General features: G+C 44.5%; 4 protein-coding genes and 1 long non-coding RNA gene across 5 annotated transcripts in view; 2 read left to right on the top strand and 3 right to left on the bottom strand.

Moving 5' to 3' along the window:
- Positions 1-20,627, top strand: part of LOC130540629 (uncharacterized) — a 192,117-nt gene that overhangs the window by 16,124 nt on the left and 155,366 nt on the right. Inside the window, exons 5-7 of the mRNA XM_057299300.2 lie at positions 19,526-19,650; positions 19,742-19,803; positions 20,051-20,118. Coding sequence (XP_057155283.1) covers positions 19,526-19,650; positions 19,742-19,803; positions 20,051-20,118 — 255 coding nt within the window. The remainder of the gene's footprint in view (positions 1-19,525; positions 19,651-19,741; positions 19,804-20,050; positions 20,119-20,627) is intronic.
- On the bottom strand, positions 59-4,251 carry LOC112437414 (ubiquitin carboxyl-terminal hydrolase 17-like protein 22). The gene has a single exon (XM_024925794.4). It carries the CDS (start codon positions 3,000-3,002, stop codon positions 1,410-1,412), a length of 1,593 nt encoding a protein of 530 aa, XP_024781562.4. The 5' UTR covers positions 3,003-4,251; the 3' UTR covers positions 59-1,409.
- LOC100969991 (ubiquitin carboxyl-terminal hydrolase 17-like protein 22) lies at positions 6,029-7,809 on the bottom strand. Its single transcript, XM_055093724.1, is given in 2 exon segments — positions 6,029-6,538; positions 6,540-7,809. Coding segments are annotated over 2 exon segments (1,590 nt in total). The 5' UTR covers positions 7,733-7,809; the 3' UTR covers positions 6,029-6,141.
- LOC129393285 (ubiquitin carboxyl-terminal hydrolase 17-like protein 22) lies at positions 10,759-12,518 on the bottom strand. Its single transcript, XM_055093725.1, is given in 2 exon segments — positions 10,759-11,268; positions 11,270-12,518. Coding segments are annotated over 2 exon segments (1,590 nt in total). The 5' UTR covers positions 12,463-12,518; the 3' UTR covers positions 10,759-10,871.
- LOC129393286 (uncharacterized) lies at positions 14,167-16,507 on the top strand. The gene is made up of 3 exons (XR_008620114.2): positions 14,167-14,404; positions 14,510-14,578; positions 15,604-16,507. It is a non-coding gene; the product is annotated as an uncharacterized LOC129393286 (long non-coding RNA).

The raw sequence follows: 20,627 nt of genomic DNA, 5'->3' as shown, positions 1-20,627 counted from the left end.
GGCCAGGTGTGCTCCATCAGAAGGCTTCCTGTGCCTGATGTAAAGTGTCCTGGGTGAAGAAAGGGCACTGCTTAGAAAGGTGCTCCACAGGGAGAAAGGAGCCACCATTTTCAGGAGAATGATCCCCAGAAGCATGAGCGATCCAGATGCCGAGGCTTCACAAAAGACGCTGGAGGGTCTTATTCCTGGAACCGGGACCTGGGCATAGGTGTCCTTTAATGCTCATAACTGATTTTGAGGGGAGCCCAATGGATAACCTGTCTGCGAGTCATGCTCATCACACTGTAGTTTTCACAGACGTCACACAGAGACCCTGTTCGTATGCACATTTGCGTGCTTGAGCAGGGTTGCGCCCAAGATTCTGTGGTTCTACGGAGCCCTGAGTTGTGCCCTGGACAGCTTTCCTCATGGGTTGGTCAACTTTGATCACTGCACCTAACAAGAAAGGGACCATGATATCTAATCAGCAAATACAGAAAAGGAAGGGGCCATTTCTCACAATAATTTCCACAGAAAAACCACGTCAGATAAATAAATCTGATTGCAGGACAGGGACTGTGCTTCAGAGATGTAGCTTTCGCAGCTGGACGAATGACCCGGAATCTTCCCGAATGCCATTTGTAAACACACCAAATGAGATTTATTTCAGGGCTTTCTGAATGTATTTTAGTTGAATACGCACACTCCAGTGTTTGATTTCCTTTATTATCAATACGACTTAGTTCCAAATGACTTACATGCCAGTGGGAAAATTTTCCCTTTCGACTCATCGGAAGTGGACACCGTGAAACAGGCAAGTCGGTCTGTCTGCTTCCGGCGTTATGTGGTTTCCAGCAAGAGCACAAGTCCCAGGGAGCCTGAGGTCCATTCAGAAACCAAATTAAAATGGGCGAGCCAGGGTAAGAAAGAAGAGCACCATTCCTATCTTCCAATTGCATTCCAGTTTCCACTATTCAAGGTGGCGAGAATGATCCACGGATGACCCACATGAGCAAAATTTCACCTTCTCTTGCCGACCAACAACTGACAAATGAAACACACCCAAGAGAAAATAGTAAACCCTGTCCCCTACAATAACCTCACACGCAAACCTACATGTCAATAGGTCATATTCAGAAATACACACTGAATGTCATCTACCATGAACACAAACACACAGACAGTCCCTCCAGAGGTTCGGAAGACTCACGACCCCAAAACTTGATGTTTCCCATGTGTTGGCTCATCCTGAGATGCAGCCATCACTATCCAGTTGTCCCTGTTGCACAGTCAGAAACTTGGGCTCCTCATTACTTTATGTAGGATTGACGGTGTTCGTGTTTTTGGGTGTGTGTGTGTTTGTGCTCTTGTGGGTGTATTTGTGTGTGTGTGTGTGCACCCCTACGTGTGGGTCGGCACTTCCACTGTGATCACTGGCACACAAGCACAGCCCTCTTGCAGTGTTTGTTCTTCCCTTTGGATCTCCTGGTCCTCCCTTGCAGAGAAGCGAGTGTGCCAGTGTTCATGGACTCCTGATGTGTCAGGTTCGTCGAAGAGAGGTTTAGCAGGGAGCTTTGCTGTTCAGGATGATAGTTTTTCATCCCACACTTGTATTTTGATTGATGAATCACAAGTACGTTGGGAGGCAGGGTACCTTCGACTTTTCTGACGTTGAACTCAGGCTTCGTTTTGCTTTGCTCTTGGAGGAATTTCCAGTGTTTTAAGGTGCATTCCTGAGTGGCTCTTTTGACCAAGTGCTCATCCAACTTGGGTACCTGGAGGCAGGGGTGGACTCTCTTGAGCTCTTCTTTCGTTGCTCGCCTGTCTGTGTCCTCAGCGCCAAGGGCTCTTTGTTTCCTGCCTCTTGACACACTCTCACTGTGTCTTTCCCATTCACTCTTCTGGATGTAAAAGAGGACATAGGCCTGTTGACTCAGGACAGAAGTGATGCCAGAGGCAGTGACGTCGGCCTCATCCATTTTATACCACTGGCCTTCTTGAGCTTTGACATAAGAGAAGTAATGTCCGTTGTGACAACTCCACCCAGCGTGGACCAGCACAGCATAGAGGACATAGACAAGAGGACATGTGCTCTGCTGAGACATGTATGGCTGCATGTAAAAGCACTCACGATATTGCACATTCCTGGCAAGTTTGTTGCATGTGACATTGGAGAATCTGTTCAATACAAGGATGAGAAACTTGGCAGAAGTGTGTAAAGTTAACGTCTTGGAGGCAGGCGCCTTCTGGAGACAAAGACCACAATGATAGGCATTCTCTCCATTGAGTTCTTCGGGCTTCACCAACTGTTCCAAAGCTTGCTTGACACTCTGAGCTGCCTGAATATCCAGGGTGATGTCCAGGTAAGGGTCAAAGGTGTCTGAAATGCCGTGGCAGTGGAGACACTTGATTTGAGATCTCCAGTACCCTCCAAATATTTGGTGGATGAGGGTGGTGTCCTTGGAGTGATGATCTACCTGCTTGTGCCCGGGAAGGCATGCGTTTTTCATGGCCTCCACAGTGAACATGAGAAATTCATGGGCATCTTCCTGCTTGCCTCTATGGAAGCCAGCAGCCAATGCCTGTGAGGGCTGGATGACATGGCCAGGACGGTAGAGGGCCCGTGTGATGTGAGCTTTCATAGTACAGAGCATGCAGCACTTGTGACGATGACACGTTTGAGAGTGCTCCCGGGACAGCATGTAGTTGGCAAGGGGCGGTGTGTATGTCAGGCACTGCAGGGAAGCGTTCACGTAGCAGGTATTTCCCATATTCTGGAGCCCAGCCCCCACCGCAGCAGGTCTCCTGCTACTCAGAGGAAGCTTCTCCTTGGGAGCAAGCTGTCTTGCAACAGGAGCCAAATCATCACAGAGGTCTACACTGGTCTCAGATGAGAGTGGTGACTTCTCAGGGAGAAAAGTCCACTGGATTTCAGCAAAAGCTGCATCTGGCCAAGAAGATGTGAGTTTTGAAAAGTGGTGGAACTGCCACTCACTTCCCAAGTAGAGTGAGTCCTCTTCCATGTCACGTGGAACAAGGATCACAAGGTTTTTCTGCTGGGACCGCAGGTTGCAGAAAGACTCTATCTCTTCCGAGAGAGTCTTCAAATGATGAGCTTTCTGGCCACATCAGCCCTTATATAACTCACCCCCACCAACAGCGAACACCCCACCCACCCATCAGGTGCGTGATAAACCAATCAATTATCAGCACTCAATTAAGGAATGAGTCACACGGTGTGTCCCCTTGCACCGGTGGGAATTCAACACACACAGCCCACATCATGACTTGTAGAACACCTGAATCAAATTACTCCTCAGGCTGATAGACACATGTAATATGTGTGTAACCTGGTTGGGACAGTGGCCACACAGTTGCCTTATTTTAGGTAAAACAATGTCAGGGAAGAAATCTTTACCTATGAAACCGTGTGTGTGTGTGTTTGTGTGTGTGTGTGTGCGCGCATGTGTGCATGTGTGTGTGTTTGTGCCAGGATGTACTTCCAAGTATGTGCTTTTGTCAGATACCATCATCCTGTCAGCGATGGAAGGACAAGAATTCGGAAGTGCGATTTCTGACCTGAGAATAGTCAATGAAGTATATTAATTACCACAGTGTATTTTTTTCCTTAGTAAGAAAAGAGAGATCCGTGGAATCAAACAGACCTTCCAGTGATAACCTTTCCACGTTCAGCTTATTGATTTTATATCCGAGTGAAATTACCTGCCAGTGGAGAACAAGACAAGTCTTTGCATGAAATGCTCTTGTGGAAGCTAGATTGCCAGATAATAAAGCATCAAGTGGTAGAAACACGCACTGAAGTTTGAAGAGATACTCAGTGCACAAAGTAGAGTGTGAAAGACTTTGGGGAAATCATGCAATCACCGAGAGACTAATTGATGACTTTCCGCAAATTTATGTTTGCCAGAAAAGAGAGATGGTCATGACATTGTATAGCGAGTGGTTTCAGACGTGCGACGGCAGTTTAAGAAAACATGAAACAAAAAACTTGAGAAATCAGAAGGTATCCCAACTATAACTTTTGGTTTATTAAAGAATTGATGAAAATAAAAACAACGTATCTCACAGCATGGGTGATAATATTTTCATACGTATGTGATAATGGATCAACATTTGATAGAGATGAAATGAAAAGTTCTAAATTTGAAAAAAGCAAACACCGAAAATTACACCGTAGAAAAGCCCGGGTGATGGGAATGAGGCCCTGTCTCAAGAAGAAAACATCGGAGAGATTTAAAAACAGGGAGTGAAACTGAGGATAGTATAACATTGTTAATACTGGCCCTTGTTTCAGTGGGAAAAGGCAAAAATAAGCCGTGTGTCTCCTGGATTCTCGCACCAGTGGTTCAGGATCTGAGACGTTGCCTCCATTTCCAGTTACGCATTGTATGGTGGAATTGCAGTTAGCACATTTGGTGCAAAAATTTTAATGCTGACGAAAATGGACATGTTCCCTGAACTAAGAGGGACAGAATTTGGGTGTGTCTCCAGGCTCTCTGGCTTACCAGAAATGAAGATCCTGGCTCCAGGGATTTTCCCAAAATGTCTTAGACAGTAAGCAACAGGGCAGAATTGAGGCCTGGCGCCAAGGCCTCGAGGTGTAAAGAAACAGCCGTGGCCTCAGGGCCCATGAAATTAGGATGATTTTAAGTAGGATGGTGGAATGAGAGGACTGTGACCTTTGGCCCCGTTTCTCTCCCTTGTCTTTTCAAGGTCCAGGTGTGCTCCATCAGAAGGCTTCCTGTGCCTGATGTAAAGTGTCCTGGGTGAAGAAAGGGCACTGCTTAGAAAGGTGCTCCACAGGGAGAAAGGAGCCACCATTTTCAGGAGAATGATCCCCAGAAGCATGAGCGATCCAGATGCCGAGGCTTCACAAAAGACGCTGGAGGGTCTTATTCCTGGAACCGGGACCTGGGCATAGGTGTCCTTTAATGCTCATAACTGATTTTGAGGGGAGCCCAATGGATAACCTGTCTGCGAGTCATGCTCATCACACTGTAGTTTTCACAGACGTCACACAGAGACCCTGTTCGTATGCACATTTGCGTGCTTGAGCAGGGTTGCGCCCAAGATTCTGTGGTTCTACGGAGCCCTGAGTTGTGCCCTGGACAGCTTTCCTCATGGGTTGGTCAACTTTGATCACTGCACCTAACAAGAAAGGGACCATGATATCTAATCAGCAAATACAGAAAAGGAAGGGGCCATTTCCCACAATAATTTCCACAGAAACACCACGTCGGATAAATAAGTCTGATTGCAGGACAGGGACTGTGCTTCAGAGATGCAGCTTTCGCAGCAGCACGAATGACCCGGAATCTCCCCAAATGCCATTTGTAAACACACCAAATGAGATTTATTCCAGGGCTTTCTGAATGTTTTTTAATTGAATACGCACACTCCAGTATTTGATTTCCTTTATTATCAATACGACTTAGTTCCAAATGACTTACATGCCAGTGGGAAAATTTTCCGTTTCAACTCATCGGAAGTGGACACCGTGAAACAGGCAAGTCGGTCTGTCTGCTTCTGGCGTTATGTGGTTTCCAGCAAGAGCACAAGTTCCAGGGCGCCTGAGGTCCATTCAGAAACCAAAGTAAAATGGGCGAGCCAGGGTAAGAAAGAAGAGCACTGTTGCTATCTTCCAATTGCATTCCAGTTTCCTCTATTCAAGGTGGCGAGAATGATCCACGGATGACCCACATGAGCAAAATTTCACCTTCTCTTGCCGACCAACAACTGACGAATGAAACACACCCCAAGAGAAAATAGTAAACCCTGTCCCCTGCAATAACCTCACACGCAAACCTACATGTCAATAGGTCATATTCAGAAATACACACTGAATGTCATCTACCATGAACACAAACACACAGACAGTCCTTCCAGAGGTTCGGAAGACTCACGACCCCAAAACTTGATGTTTCCCATGTGTGGGCTCATCCTGAGACGCAACCATCACTATCCAGTTGTCCCTGTTGCAGAGTCAGAAACTTGGGCTCCTCATTACTTTATGTAGCATTGACGGTGTTCGTGTTTGTGTGGGTGTGTGTGTGCTTCCGTGCGCGCTTGTGGGTGTATTTGTGTGTGTGTGTGTGTGTGTGTGCGCGCACCCCTACGTGTGGGTTGGCACTTCCACTGAGATCACTGGCACACAAGCAGAGCCCTCTTGCTGTGTTTGTTCTTCCCTTTGGATCTCCTGGTCCTCCCTTGCAGAGAAGCGAGTGTGCCAGTGTTCATGGCCGCCTGATCTGTCGGGTTTGTCGAAGAGAGGTTTAACAGGGAGCTTTGCTGTTCAGGATGATAGTTTTTCATCCCACACTTGTATTTTGATTGATGAATCACAAGTACGTTGGGAGGCAGGGTACCTTCGACTTTTCTGACGTTGAACTCAGGCTTCGTTTTGTTTTGCTCTTGGAGGAATTTCCAGTGTTTTAAGGTGCTTTCCTGAGTGGCTCTTTCCACCAAGTGCTCATCCAACTCGGGTACCTGGAGGCAGGGGTGGTCTCTCTTGAGCTCTCCTTGCGTTGCTCGCCTGTCTGTCTTCAGCGCCAAGGGCTCTTGGTTCCATGCCTCTTGACACACTCTCACTGTGTCTTTCCCATTCACTCTTCTGGATGTAAAAGAGGACATAGGCCTGTTGACTCAGGACAGAAGTGATGCCAGAGGCAGTGACGTCGGCCTCATCCATTTTATACCACTGGCCTTCTTGAGCTTTGACATAAGAGAAGTAATGTCCGTTGTGACAACTCCACCCAGCGTGGACCAGCACAGCATAGAGGACATAGACAAGAGGTCCTGTGTTCTGCTGAGACATGTATGGCTGCATGTCAAGGCACTCAGGATATTGCTCATTCTTGGCAAGTTTCTTGCCTGTGACATCAGAGAATGTCTTCAATACAAGGATGAGGACCTTGGCAGAAGTGTGTAAAGTTAACGTCTTGGAGGCAGGCGCCTTCTGGAGACAAAGACCACAATGATAGGCATTCTCTCCATTGAGTTCTTCGGGCTTCACCAACTGTTCCTAAGCTTGCTTGACACTCTGAGCTGCCTGGATATCCAGGGTGATGTCCAGGTAAGGGTCAAAGGTGTCTGAAATGCCGTGGCAGTGGAGACACTTGATTTGAGATCTCCAGTACCCTCCAAATATTTGGTGGATGAGGGTGGTGTCCTTGGAGTGATGATCTACCTGCTTGTGCCCGGGAAGGCATGCCTTTTTCATGGCCTCCACAGTGAACATGAGAAATTCATGGGCATCTTCCTGCTTGCCTCTATGGAAGCCAGCAGCCAATGCCTGTGAGGGCTGGATGACATGGCCAGGACGGTAGAGGGCCCGTGTGATGTGAGCTTTCATAGTACAGAGCATGCAGCACTTGTGACGATGACACGTTTGAGAGTGCTCCCGGGACAGCATGTAGTTGGCAAGGGGCGGTGTGTATGTCAGGCACTGCAGGGAAGCGTTCACGTAGCAGGTATTTCCCATATTCTGGAGCCCAGCCCCCACCGCAGCAGGTCTCCTGCTACTCAGAGGAAGCTTCTCCTTGGGAGCAAGCTGTCTTGCAACAGGAGCCAAATCATCACAGAGGTCTACACTGGTCTCAGATGAGAGTGGTGACTTCTCAGGGAGAAAAGTCCACTGGATTTCAGCAAAAGCTGCATCTGGCCAAGAAGATGTGAGTTTTGAAAAGTGGTGGAACTGCCACTCACTTCCCAAGTAGAGTGAGTCCTCTTCCATGTCACGTGGAACAAGGATCACAAGGTTTTTCTGCTGGGACCGCAGGTTGCAGAAAGACTCTATCTCTTCCGAGAGAGTCTTCAAATGATGAGCTTTCTGGCCACATCAGCCCTTATATAACTCACCCCCACCAACAGCGAACACCCCACCCACCCATCAGGTGCGTGATAAACCAATCAATTATCAGCACTCAATTAAGGAATGAGTCACACGGTGTGTCCCCTTGCACCGGTGGGAATTCAACACACACAGCCCACATCATGACTTGTAGAACACCTGAATCAAATTACTCCTCAGGCTGATAGACACATGTAATATGTGTGTAACCTGGTTGGGACAGTGGCCACACAGTTGCCTTATTTTAGGTAAAACAATGTCAGGGAAGAAATCTTTACCTATGAAACCGTGTGTGTGTGTGTTTGTGTGTGTGTGTGTGCGCGCATGTGTGCATGTGTGTGTGTTTGTGCCAGGATGTACTTCCAAGTATGTGCTTTTGTCAGATACCATCATCCTGTCAGCGATGGAAGGACAAGAATTCGGAAGTGCGATTTCTGACCTGAGAATAGTCAATGAAGTATATTAATTACCACAGTGTATTTTTTTCCTTAGTAAGAAAAGAGAGATCCGTGGAATCAAACAGACCTTCCAGTGATAACCTTTCCACGTTCAGCTTATTGATTTTATATCCGAGTGAAATTACCTGCCAGTGGAGAACAAGACAAGTCTTTGCATGAAATGCTCTTGTGGAAGCTAGATTGCCAGATAATAAAGCATCAAGTGGTAGAAACACGCACTGAAGTTTGAAGAGATACTCAGTGCACAAAGTAGAGTGTGAAAGACTTTGGGGAAATCATGCAATCACCGAGAGACTAATTGATGACTTTCCGCAAATTTATGTTTGCCAGAAAAGAGAGATGGTCATGACATTGTATAGCGAGTGGTTTCAGACGTGCGACGGCAGTTTAAGAAAACATGAAACAAAAAACTTGAGAAATCAGAAGGTATCCCAACTATAACTTTTGGTTTATTAAAGAATTGATGAAAATAAAAACAACGTATCTCACAGCATGGGTGATAATATTTTCATACGTATGTGATAATGGATCAACATTTGATAGAGATGAAATGAAAAGTTCTAAATTTGAAAAAAGCAAACACCGAAAATTACACCGTAGAAAAGCCCGGGTGATGGGAATGAGGCCCTGTCTCAAGAAGAAAACATCGGAGAGATTTAAAAACAGGGAGTGAAACTGAGGATAGTATAACATTGTTAATACTGGCCCTTGTTTCAGTGGGAAAAGGCAAAAATAAGCCGTGTGTCTCCTGGATTCTCGCACCAGTGGTTCAGGATCTGAGACGTTGCCTCCATTTCCAGTTACGCATTGTATGGTGGAATTGCAGTTAGCACATTTGGTGCAAAAATTTTAATGCTGACGAAAATGGACATGTTCCCTGAACTAAGAGGGACAGAATTTGGGTGTGTCTCCAGGCTCTCTGGCTTACCAGAAATGAAGATCCTGGCTCCAGGGATTTTCCCAAAATGTCTTAGACAGTAAGCAACAGGGCAGAATTGAGGCCTGGCGCCAAGGCCTCGAGGTGTAAAGAAACAGCCGTGGCCTCAGGGCCCATGAAATTAGGATGATTTTAAGTAGGATGGTGGAATGAGAGGACTGTGACCTTTGGCCCCGTTTCTCTCCCTTGTCTTTTCAAGGTCCAGGTGTGCTCCATCAGAAGGCTTCCTGTGCCTGATGTAAAGTGTCCTGGGTGAAGAAAGGGCACTGCTTAGAAAGGTGCTCCACAGGGAGAAAGGAGCCACCATTTTCAGGAGAATGATCCCCAGAAGCATGAGCGATCCAGATGCCGAGGCTTCACAAAAGACGCTGGAGGGTCTTATTCCTGGAACCGGGACCTGGGCATAGGTGTCCTTTAATGCTCATAACTGATTTTGAGGGGAGCCCAATGGATAACCTGTCTGCGAGTCATGCTCATCACACTGTAGTTTTCACAGACGTCACACAGAGACCCTGTTCGTATGCACATTTGCGTGCTTGAGCAGGGTTGCGCCCAAGATTCTGTGGTTCTACGGAGCCCTGAGTTGTGCCCTGGACAGCTTTCCTCATGGGTTGGTCAACTTTGATCACTGCACCTAACAAGAAAGGGACCATGATATCTAATCAGCAAATACAGAAAAGGAAGGGGCCATTTCCCACAATAATTTCCACAGAAACACCACGTCGGATAAATAAGTCTGATTGCAGGACAGGGACTGTGCTTCAGAGATGCAGCTTTCGCAGCAGCACGAATGACCCGGAATCTCCCCAAATGCCATTTGTAAACACACCAAATGAGATTTATTCCAGGGCTTTCTGAATGTTTTTTAATTGAATACGCACACTCCAGTATTTGATTTCCTTTATTATCAATACGACTTAGTTCCAAATGACTTACATGCCAGTGGGAAAATTTTCCGTTTCAACTCATCGGAAGTGGACACCGTGAAACAGGCAAGTCGGTCTGTCTGCTTCTGGCGTTATGTGGTTTCCAGCAAGAGCACAAGTTCCAGGGCGCCTGAGGTCCATTCAGAAACCAAAGTAAAATGGGCGAGCCAGGGTAAGAAAGAAGAGCACTGTTGCTATCTTCCAATTGCATTCCAGTTTCCTCTATTCAAGGTGGCGAGAATGATCCACGGATGACCCACATGAGCAAAATTTCACCTTCTCTTGCCGACCAACAACTGACGAATGAAACACACCCCAAGAGAAAATAGTAAACCCTGTCCCCTGCAATAACCTCACACGCAAACCTACATGTCAATAGGTCATATTCAGAAATACACACTGAATGTCATCTACCATGAACACAAACACACAGACAGTCCTTCCAGAGGTTCGGAAGACTCACGACCCCAAAACTTGATGTTTCCCATGTGTGGGCTCATCCTGAGACGCAACCATCACTATCCAGTTGTCCCTGTTGCAGAGTCAGAAACTTGGGCTCCTCATTACTTTATGTAGCATTGACGGTGTTCGTGTTTGTGTGGGTGTGTGTGTGCTTCCGTGCGCGCTTGTGGGTGTATTTGTGTGTGTGTGTGTGTGTGTGTGCGCGCACCCCTACGTGTGGGTTGGCACTTCCACTGAGATCACTGGCACACAAGCAGAGCCCTCTTGCTGTGTTTGTTCTTCCCTTTGGATCTCCTGGTCCTCCCTTGCAGAGAAGCGAGTGTGCCAGTGTTCATGGCCGCCTGATCTGTCGGGTTTGTCGAAGAGAGGTTTAACAGGGAGCTTTGCTGTTCAGGATGATAGTTTTTCATCCCACACTTGTATTTTGATTGATGAATCACAAGTACGTTGGGAGGCAGGGTACCTTCGACTTTTCTGACGTTGAACTCAGGCTTCGTTTTGTTTTGCTCTTGGAGGAATTTCCAGTGTTTTAAGGTGCTTTCCTGAGTGGCTCTTTCCACCAAGTGCTCATCCAACTCGGGTACCTGGAGGCAGGGGTGGTCTCTCTTGAGCTCTCCTTGCGTTGCTCGCCTGTCTGTCTTCAGCGCCAAGGGCTCTTGGTTCCATGCCTCTTGACACACTCTCACTGTGTCTTTCCCATTCACTCTTCTGGATGTAAAAGAGGACATAGGCCTGTTGACTCAGGACAGAAGTGATGCCAGAGGCAGTGACGTCGGCCTCATCCATTTTATACCACTGGCCTTCTTGAGCTTTGACATAAGAGAAGTAATGTCCGTTGTGACAACTCCACCCAGCGTGGACCAGCACAGCATAGAGGACATAGACAAGAGGTCCTGTGTTCTGCTGAGACATGTATGGCTGCATGTCAAGGCACTCAGGATATTGCTCATTCTTGGCAAGTTTCTTGCCTGTGACATCAGAGAATGTCTTCAATACAAGGATGAGGACCTTGGCAGAAGTGTGTAAAGTTAACGTCTTGGAGGCAGGCGCCTTCTGGAGACAAAGACCACAATGATAGGCATTCTCTCCATTGAGTTCTTCGGGCTTCACCAACTGTTCCTAAGCTTGCTTGACACTCTGAGCTGCCTGGATATCCAGGGTGATGTCCAGGTAAGGGTCAAAGGTGTCTGAAATGCCGTGGCAGTGGAGACACTTGATTTGAGATCTCCAGTACCCTCCAAATATTTGGTGGATGAGGGTGGTGTCCTTGGAGTGATGATCTACCTGCTTGTGCCCGGGAAGGCATGCCTTTTTCATGGCCTCCACAGTGAACATGAGAAATTCATGGGCATCTTCCTGCTTGCCTCTATGGAAGCCAGCAGCCAATGCCTGTGAGGGCTGGATGACATGGCCAGGACGGTAGAGGGCCCGTGTGATGTGAGCTTTCATAGTACAGAGCATGCAGCACTTGTGACGATGACACGTTTGAGAGTGCTCCCGGGACAGCATGTAGTTGGCAAGGGGCGGTGTGTATGTCAGGCACTGCAGGGAAGCGTTCACGTAGCAGGTATTTCCCATATTCTGGAGCCCAGCCCCCACCGCAGCAGGTCTCCTGCTACTCAGAGGAAGCTTCTCCTTGGGAGCAAGCTGTCTTGCAACAGGAGCCAAATCATCACAGAGGTCTACACTGGTCTCAGATGAGAGTGGTGACTTCTCAGGGAGAAAAGTCCACTGGATTTCAGCAAAAGCTGCATCTGGCCAAGAAGATGTGAGTTTTGAAAAGTGGTGGAACTGCCACTCACTTCCCAAGTAGAGTGAGTCCTCTTCCATGTCACGTGGAACAAGGATCACAAGGTTTTTCTGCTGGGACCGCAGGTTGCAGAAAGACTCTATCTCTTCCGAGAGAGTCTTCAAATGATGAGCTTTCTGGCCACATCAGCCCTTCTATAACTCACCTCCACCAACCTCGAACACCACACCCACCCATCAGGTGCGTGATAAACCAATCAATTATCAGCACTCAATTAAGGAATGAGTCACAGGGTGTGTCCCCTTGCATCGGTGGGAATTCAACACACACAGCCCACATCATGACTTCTAGAGCACCTGAATCAAATTACTCCTCAGGCTGATAGGCACATGTAATATGAGTGTAACCTGGTTGGGACAGTGGCCACACAGTTGCCTTATTTTAGGTAAAACAACGTCAGGGAAGAAATCTTTACCTATGAAACCCTGTGTCTGTGTGTGTGTGTGTGTGTGTGTGTGTGTGGGTTTGTGTGTGTGTTTGTGCCGGAATGTACTTCCAAGTATGTGCTTTTGGCAGATACCATCATCGTCTCAGCGATGGAAGGACAAGAAGTCGGAAGTGCGCTTTCTGACCTGAGAATAGTCAATGAAGTATGGTAATTAGCACAGTGTATTTTTTTCCTTAATAAGAAAGGAGAGATCCGTGGGATCAAACAGACCTTCTAGCGATAAGCTTTCCACGTTCAGCCTTTGATTCTATATCCGAGTGTAATTACATGCCAGTGGAGAGCAAGACAAGTCTTTGCATGAAATGCTCTTGTGGAAGATAGATTGCCAAATAATAAAGCATCAAGTGGTAGAAACATGCACTGAAGTTTGAAGAGATACTCAGTGCACAAAGTAGAGTGTGAAAGACTTTGGGGAAATCATGCACTCACCGAGAGACTGATGACATTCCGCAAATTTATGTTTGCCAGAAAAGAGAGATGGTCATGACATTGTATAGTGAGTGGTTTCGGACGTGCGATGGCAGTTTAAGAAAACCTGAAACAAAAGACTTGAGAAATCAGAAGGTATCCCAACTATAACCTTTGGTTTATTAAAGAATTGATGAAAATAAAAACAACGTATCTCACAGCATGGGTGATAATATTTTCATACGTATGTGATAATGGATCAACATTTGATAGAGATGAAATGAAAAGTTCTAAATTTGAAAAAAGCAAACACCGAAAATTACACCGTAGAGAAGCCCTGGTGACGGGAGTGAGGCCCTGTCTCAAGAAGAAAACATCGGAGAGATTTAAAAACAGGGAGTGAAACCGAGGATAGCATAACATTGTTAATACTGGCCCTTGTTTCAGTGGGAAAAGGCAAAAATAAGCCGTGTGTCTCCTGGATTCTCGCATCAGTGGTTCAGGATCTGAGACGTTGCCTCCATTTCCAGTTACGCATTGTATGGTGGAATTGCAGTTAGCACATTTGGTGCAAAAATTTTAATGCTGACGAAAATGGACATGTTCCCTGAACTAAGAGGGACAGAATTTGGGTGTGTCTCCAGGCTCTCTGGCTTACCAGGAATGAAGATCCTGGCTCCAGGGATTTTCCCAAAATGTCTTAGACAGTAAGCAACAGGGCAGAATTGAGGCCCGGCGCCAGGGCCTCGAGGTGTAAAGAAACAGCCGTGGCCTCAGGGCCCATGAAATTAGGATGATTTTAAGGAGGATGGTGGAATGAGAAGACTGTGACCTTTGGCCCTGTTTCTTTCCCTTGTCTTTTCATGGGCCAGGTGTGCTCCATCAGAAGGCTTCCTGTGCCTGATGTAAAGTGTCCTGGGGGAAGAAAGGAGCACTGCTTAGAAAGGTGCTCCACAGGGAGAAAGGAGCCACCATTTTCAGGAGAATGATCCCCTGAAGCATGAGCAATCCAGATGCCGTGGCTTCACACAGGGTGTTGGAGACACTTATCTCTTTAACCGGGACCTGGGCATTGGTGTCCTTTAATGCTCATAACTGCTTTTGAGGTGAGCCGAATTGATATCCTGCCTGCGTGTCATGTTCATTGCCCTGAGCAGTTCACTCACGTGTCACACAGAAACACTCTAAATAAGCACATTTTTGTTCTTTAGCAATGTTGCACCCAAGATTCTGTGATTCTACGGAGCCCTGAGTTCTGTCCTGGACATCTCTACTCTTGGGTAGGTCAACTTTGATCTCTGTATCTAATGAGAAATGGACTATGAAATCTAATCAGCAAATATACAAAAGTAAGGGGCCATTCTCCACAATTGTTTGTCTCCGGTAGGTCATCTTTGATAACTGTACCTAACAAGAAATGAATATGTGATGATTCCAAATCAAAGAGTCTCTTGGTTTTTCACCATTTTAATTAATTCTGTTAACGTTTAAATAGAGTTTAAAACCTGAGATTTGGCATGAAATCTAATCTTCAAATACACAAAAGTAAGGGGCCATTCTTCAAAATCTTTTCCACTGAAAGACCACCACTGATAAACAAGTATCGTTGCATTATAGGGATCCTGCTTCCAAGATGCAGCTTTCGCAGCTGGATGATTGACCCAGGATCTCCTCTAATGCCTTTTTTTACACCCAAAATGAGATTTATTTCAGGGCTTTCTGATTTTATTTTAGTTGAATACACCCACTCTTGTGTTTTAATTTGTTTCAAACACCTTTAAATAATTAAGTATCTTGCTGCATCAGCCCTTATATAACTACTGTCCACCCACCGAGACCATTACATTTATCCATCAATTACCCTATTTACTAATGAAATATCAGGATTCAATTAAGTTTTTTGTCTTAGGTTGTATCCTTTTGCATTCCTCAGAGAATTTAATGGACACAGCTTACATTGTGATTATGGAAGAGTTGAAGCAGATTTACTTGTCAGTATTATGGGCAAATATGATAGGAGTGGAACCGGGTTAGGATAGTGGCTAAACATTTGCCTTATATCATGTAAAACAATGCTAGTTAACAATTGTGTACATATTAAACAGTTTGTGTGTATGTGTGTATTTGTGTGTTTGTTTCTGGATGTGTGTGTATGCATTGAGAAGTACTTCCAAGCATGTGCATCTGTGAGATAAGATCATTCTTTCAGTGACTAAATGACAAGAAGTTATAACTACACTTTCTGACTTGAGAATTTGCAGCAATGTTTTGTAATTAACACAGCATATTCTTTGTCTTAATTAAGATGGAGAGATCAATGGAGTCAAATAGACATTCCAGAGATAACCTTCCCATTTTTGGCCAGTTGATTCCATATCATGTTGTAATGATCTGGCATTGGGGAGAAGACAAGTCTTTGCATGAAATGGTCTTGTGGAAGCAAGATATGCAAATAATAAAGCATCAAATGGGACTATTCCCTTCAATAGTGAGTGTAGAAACCTTCACTTAAGTTGGATGAAATTCTCAATGCTGAAAATAGATTGTGAATCACTTTCAAGAAAACATGCTATAACCCAGAGACTGATTGATGACATACACCGAAGTTATGACTGCAAGAAAAGAGAAATATTCATGGCATTTTTAATCCAAGGGTTTCTTGTATATGACAGCATTTTTAAAAAAGTCAAAATCAGAAAAGCTTCACAAATTGGAAGATATCTAAGCTAAAACCTTTTGTTTCTTAAAGGAACGATGAAAATAATTGCAATGTAACACACGGCATGTGAGATAATGTTTTAATACATATCTAAAAATGCCTTAAAATTCAATAGAAATAAAATAACAACTTCTAAAACTTGGCAAAAGGAAACAACAAAAATAACACACTGGAAAAGCCTGGCTGACTGGAGTGACATCCTGTCTCAAGAAGGAACAGACAAACACACAAACAAGCAAAGGATTCTAAAAGCAGGGAATCAAACAGATACTTGCACACCATTCTTCCTACTAGCACTCTTCATAGTAGGAAAAGGCAAAAGCAACCCAAATGTGTGGCGAATTACTTCATCAGTTTTTTAGGTTCTGAAATACTGCCTCAATTTTCAGTTACTCATTGTGGGGAGAACCCGCAGTTACCACATTTGTTCCAAAATTTTATGCTGATGAAGGTAAACCTGTCCCACATTCTCAGAGCGACAGAATTCTGGTGTTTCTCCAGGTTCCTTGGCTTACCAGGAATGAAGATCCAAGCTGTATAGACGTTTTTCAAAAGTATGTACATATGTATGTATGTATGTGTGCATGTATGTATGTATGTATTTCCTCTTTTTAAATTTAAAAAATACAGGATACATGTGCAGAACGAGCAGGTTTGTTATATAGGTATCCTTTGCTATGGTGGTTCGTTGCACCTATTGACTTATCCTGTAAGTTTCCTTCCCTCACCCCCAGCCCCCAAAGGGCGGTGTTGTGTGTTGTTCCTCTCACTGTGTCCTTGTTTCCTCAATGTTCAACTTTCACTTATTAGTGAGAACATGCGGTATTTGTTTTTTTGTTGTTGTTGTTCCTGTGTTAGTTTGCTCAGTATGATGGCTTCCAGCTTCATCCATGTGCCTGCAAAAGACATGATCTCATTCCTTTTTATGACTGCATAGTATTTTTTGGTGTATATGTACCACATTTTCTTTATCCAGTCTAGCACTGAAGGGCATTTGGGTTGGTTTCATGTCTTTCCTATTGTATATAGTGCTGCAATAAACATACGTGTGCATGTGTCTTTATAGTGGAATGATTTATATTCCTTTGGGTACATAGCCAGTAATGGGATTGCTGCGTCAAATGGTATTTCTGGTTCTAGATCCTTGAGGAATCGCCATACTGTCTTCCACAATGGTTGAACTAATTTACAGTTTCATCAACAGTGTAAAAGCGTTCCTCTTTCTTCTCAGCCTCACCAGCATCTATTGTTTCTTAATTTTTTAATAATCACCATTCTGATGGGTGTGAGATGGTATCTCACTGTAATTTTGATTTTCATTTCTCTGATGATCAGTGTTGTTGAGCTTTTTAAAAATATCTTTGTTGGTTGCATAAATGTCTTCTTTTGATAAGTTTCTGTTCATATCTTTTGCTCACTTTTGATGTGATTGTTTGTTTTTTTGCTTGTAAATATGTTTAAGTTCCTTGTCAACTTTGGTTATTAGACCTTTGTCAGATGGGCAGATTGCAACAATTTTCTCCCATTCTGTAGGTTGCTTTTTCATGCTGATGATAGTTTCTTTGCTGTGCAGAAGGTCTTTAGTTTAATTAGATCCAATTTGTCAATTTTCGCTTTTGTTGCAATTGCTTTTGGCATTTTTGTCATGAAGTCTTTGCCCATGCCTATGTCCTGAAAGGTATTGCTTAAGTTTTCTTCTAGGGTTTTTACGGTTTTGGATTTTACATTTAAGTCTTTAATCCATCTTGAGTTAATTTTTGTATAAGATGTAAGGAAGGGGTCCAGTTTTGGTTTTCTGCCTATGGCAAGCCAGTTTTCCCAGCAGCATTTACTGAATAGGAGATCCTTTCTCCCTTGCCTGTTTTTGTCAGGTTTGTCAAATATCAGATGGTCGTACATGTGTGGTGTTATTTCTGAGGTCTTTGTTCTGCTCCATTGGTCTATATGTCTGTTTTGGCAGCAGTAGCATGCTGTTTTGGTTACTGTAGCCTTCTAGTATGGTTTGAAGTTAGGTAGCGTAATGCCTCCAGCTTTGTTATTTTTGCTTACAATTGTCTTGGCTATACAGGGCATTCTTTGATTTCATATGAAATTTAAAATAGTTCTTTCTAATTCTGTGAAAAATGTCAATGGTAGCTTGATGGGTATAGCATTGAATCTATAAATTAGTTTGGGTAGTATGGCCATTTTCACAATATTGATTCTTCCTATTCATGAGGATGGAATGTTTTTCCATTCGTTTGTGTCCTCTCTTATTTCCTTGAGCAGTGGTTTGCAGTTGTCCTTGAAGAGGTCCTTCACATCCCTTGTACTCCTAGCTGTATCCCTAGGTATTTTATTCTCTTTGTAGCAATTGTGAATGGGAGTTCATTCTTGATTTGGCTCTCTGCTTGACTATTGTTGATGTAAAGGAATGCTTGTGATTTTTGCACAATGATTTAATATCTTGAGACCTTGGTGAAGTTGCTTATCAGTTCAAGAAGTTTTTGAATTGAGATGATGGGGTTTTCTAAATATAAAGTCATGTCATCTGCAAACAGAGACAACTTCACTTTCTCTCTTCCTATTTGAATACCTTTTATTTCTTTCTCTTGCCTGATAACCCTGGTGAGAACTTCCAATGCTATGTTGAATAGAAGTGGTTACAGAGGACATCCTTGTCTTGTACCAGTTTTCAAAGGGAATGCTTCCAGCTTTTGCCTATTCAATATGATGTTGGCTGTGGGTTTGTTATAAATAGCTCTTATTATTTTGCAATATGTTCCATCAGTACCTAGTTTATTGAGAGTTTTTAACATGAAGGGATGCTGAATTTTATCAAAGGCATTTTTGCATCTATTGAAATAATTGTCTGGTTTTTGTCTTTGGTTCTGTTTATGTGATCAATTACATTTATTCATTTGTGTATGTTGAACCAGCCTTTCATCCCAAAGATGCAGCCGACTTGATTGTGGTGGATAAGCTTTTTGATGTGCTGCTGGATTCTGTTTGTTAGTATTTTATTAAGAATTTTTGCATTCATGTTCATCAGGGATATTGGCCTGGATTGAGCAGGTATGTGTGTGTGTGTGTTTCTACCTTGGTTTTCCAGTAGGTTGATGTGTGAGTGTGTGTGACTTTGTGTGTGTGTGTGTGTGTGTGTGCGCACGTGCGATAGAGAGCCAAACTAGAGCAGAGGAGGTTCCCTGGCCTGCCATGACATTAAATGTTCTGAATTCAAGATACCAAGAGAGGCATGAGACCCACAGTTGAAACTTCATGATGTGGCCAGGTTTCAGGGGTTTCTGGGAGCTGCCAGTGGGCATGTCTCAGGCTTGCTCCCTCTGACAATCCATGTCTTCTCTCATCACAGTTTTCATTCCCATTGTAAATCTATAGACACAGGGGTCAGTTACCTGAAATATTAGCATAGCTAAAGTCCTCAGACCAAATTAGATGTCCTACCTTCTCATGTGGATCAGATCCTAAAAAAACAACTGCTTCCTGTGGTCATTATCTTTTATCACAGGCCATTTCCAATCCAGAGGAAGACCTTCTAGAAGAGGTGATGGGTGGGAGAGTGCTGACATACTATGTGAAGCTACTATTTGGAGTTGGACACGAGTGTATGTGACCTTGTGCCACAGCCGGAATGTGAGCTGGATGACAAATGGAGATTTGGACTTGTAATAATTGGCCTCTGTGTCATTGTGTGGAAGACTGACTGGTCCCTTTTTTCCTGTAGCTTGACTACCACACAGATGAATCCACTCAAATGTTGGCAAGTGGAGCAGAGTCCCAGGAAAGGTAAGGCACTTTCCCTGCTTGTCCTTAAGATCAATCCCCATGCCTAGAAATTAAAGTCACATCCCACACGATCATTAAAGTAGAGAGTGCATTCTGCAGGATGAGTGAAAAGGCATTTATGATTCTTGGGGGCAGATGTTCTACAGTTGCCTGTGCTAGTTCATGTCTTTCTGTAGATCACATTCTTAACCTCTAGAGAGTCTTGCAGGACCAGAGCCTTACATTTCCCAGTCTGCAATCTCTACAGGTACAGAAACACCCCCAGTTCAAGGATCTTCATACCTGGATTTAGGCCTACTCCTGCAACTACCCCAGGTAAGTTTCCTTGTTCTTCAGTGGCAAAGTTTGGACAATGCTGTTCAAACTCCAGGCAACAAGCAACATCTAGGGAATATGCTTCTAGGTAGGGTCAGCATAATATCCCACCCTGGGAGACATTTTTATTTTAAAGTTGTAGAGGGTGATGCTGCTGGTGGCTCCCTCCCAATCAGCACCATTTGCAGCCTCTTTTGAAGACAGAGAACTGAGGGCTGTCCTTCGAATGGAGCAGTGTGATTCCAAAAAGAGAGATGCTCCTTGTGGTCCTGGGACCAGGGGTATGACTCCAGCTGAGCCTGGTGGAAGAAGTCCTCGTCCTAGCCCAACAGAGAGCCATGCAGCTGAGCTTGGGTGATGTGGTCCACGTGGTTGTTTGAGTGTGTCCTGAAGTTGCTGGATGGCTTGCAGTTCCCTATGCAGATCCAATGCATCTTTTGCTTTTTTGCTTCTACAACCTGGAATTTATATGTTCAAGATGTAGCCATCTCAGCCATGACAACAGAGAA

The sequence above is a fragment of the Pan paniscus genome, chromosome 9 (genome assembly GCF_029289425.2).
Source record: "Pan paniscus chromosome 9, NHGRI_mPanPan1-v2.0_pri, whole genome shotgun sequence".
In the NCBI taxonomy this organism is placed as follows: domain Eukaryota; kingdom Metazoa; phylum Chordata; class Mammalia; order Primates; family Hominidae; genus Pan; species Pan paniscus.
The sequence above is the reverse complement of the archived record's forward strand: the minus strand, read 5'-3'. Positions and strand labels throughout refer to the sequence as shown.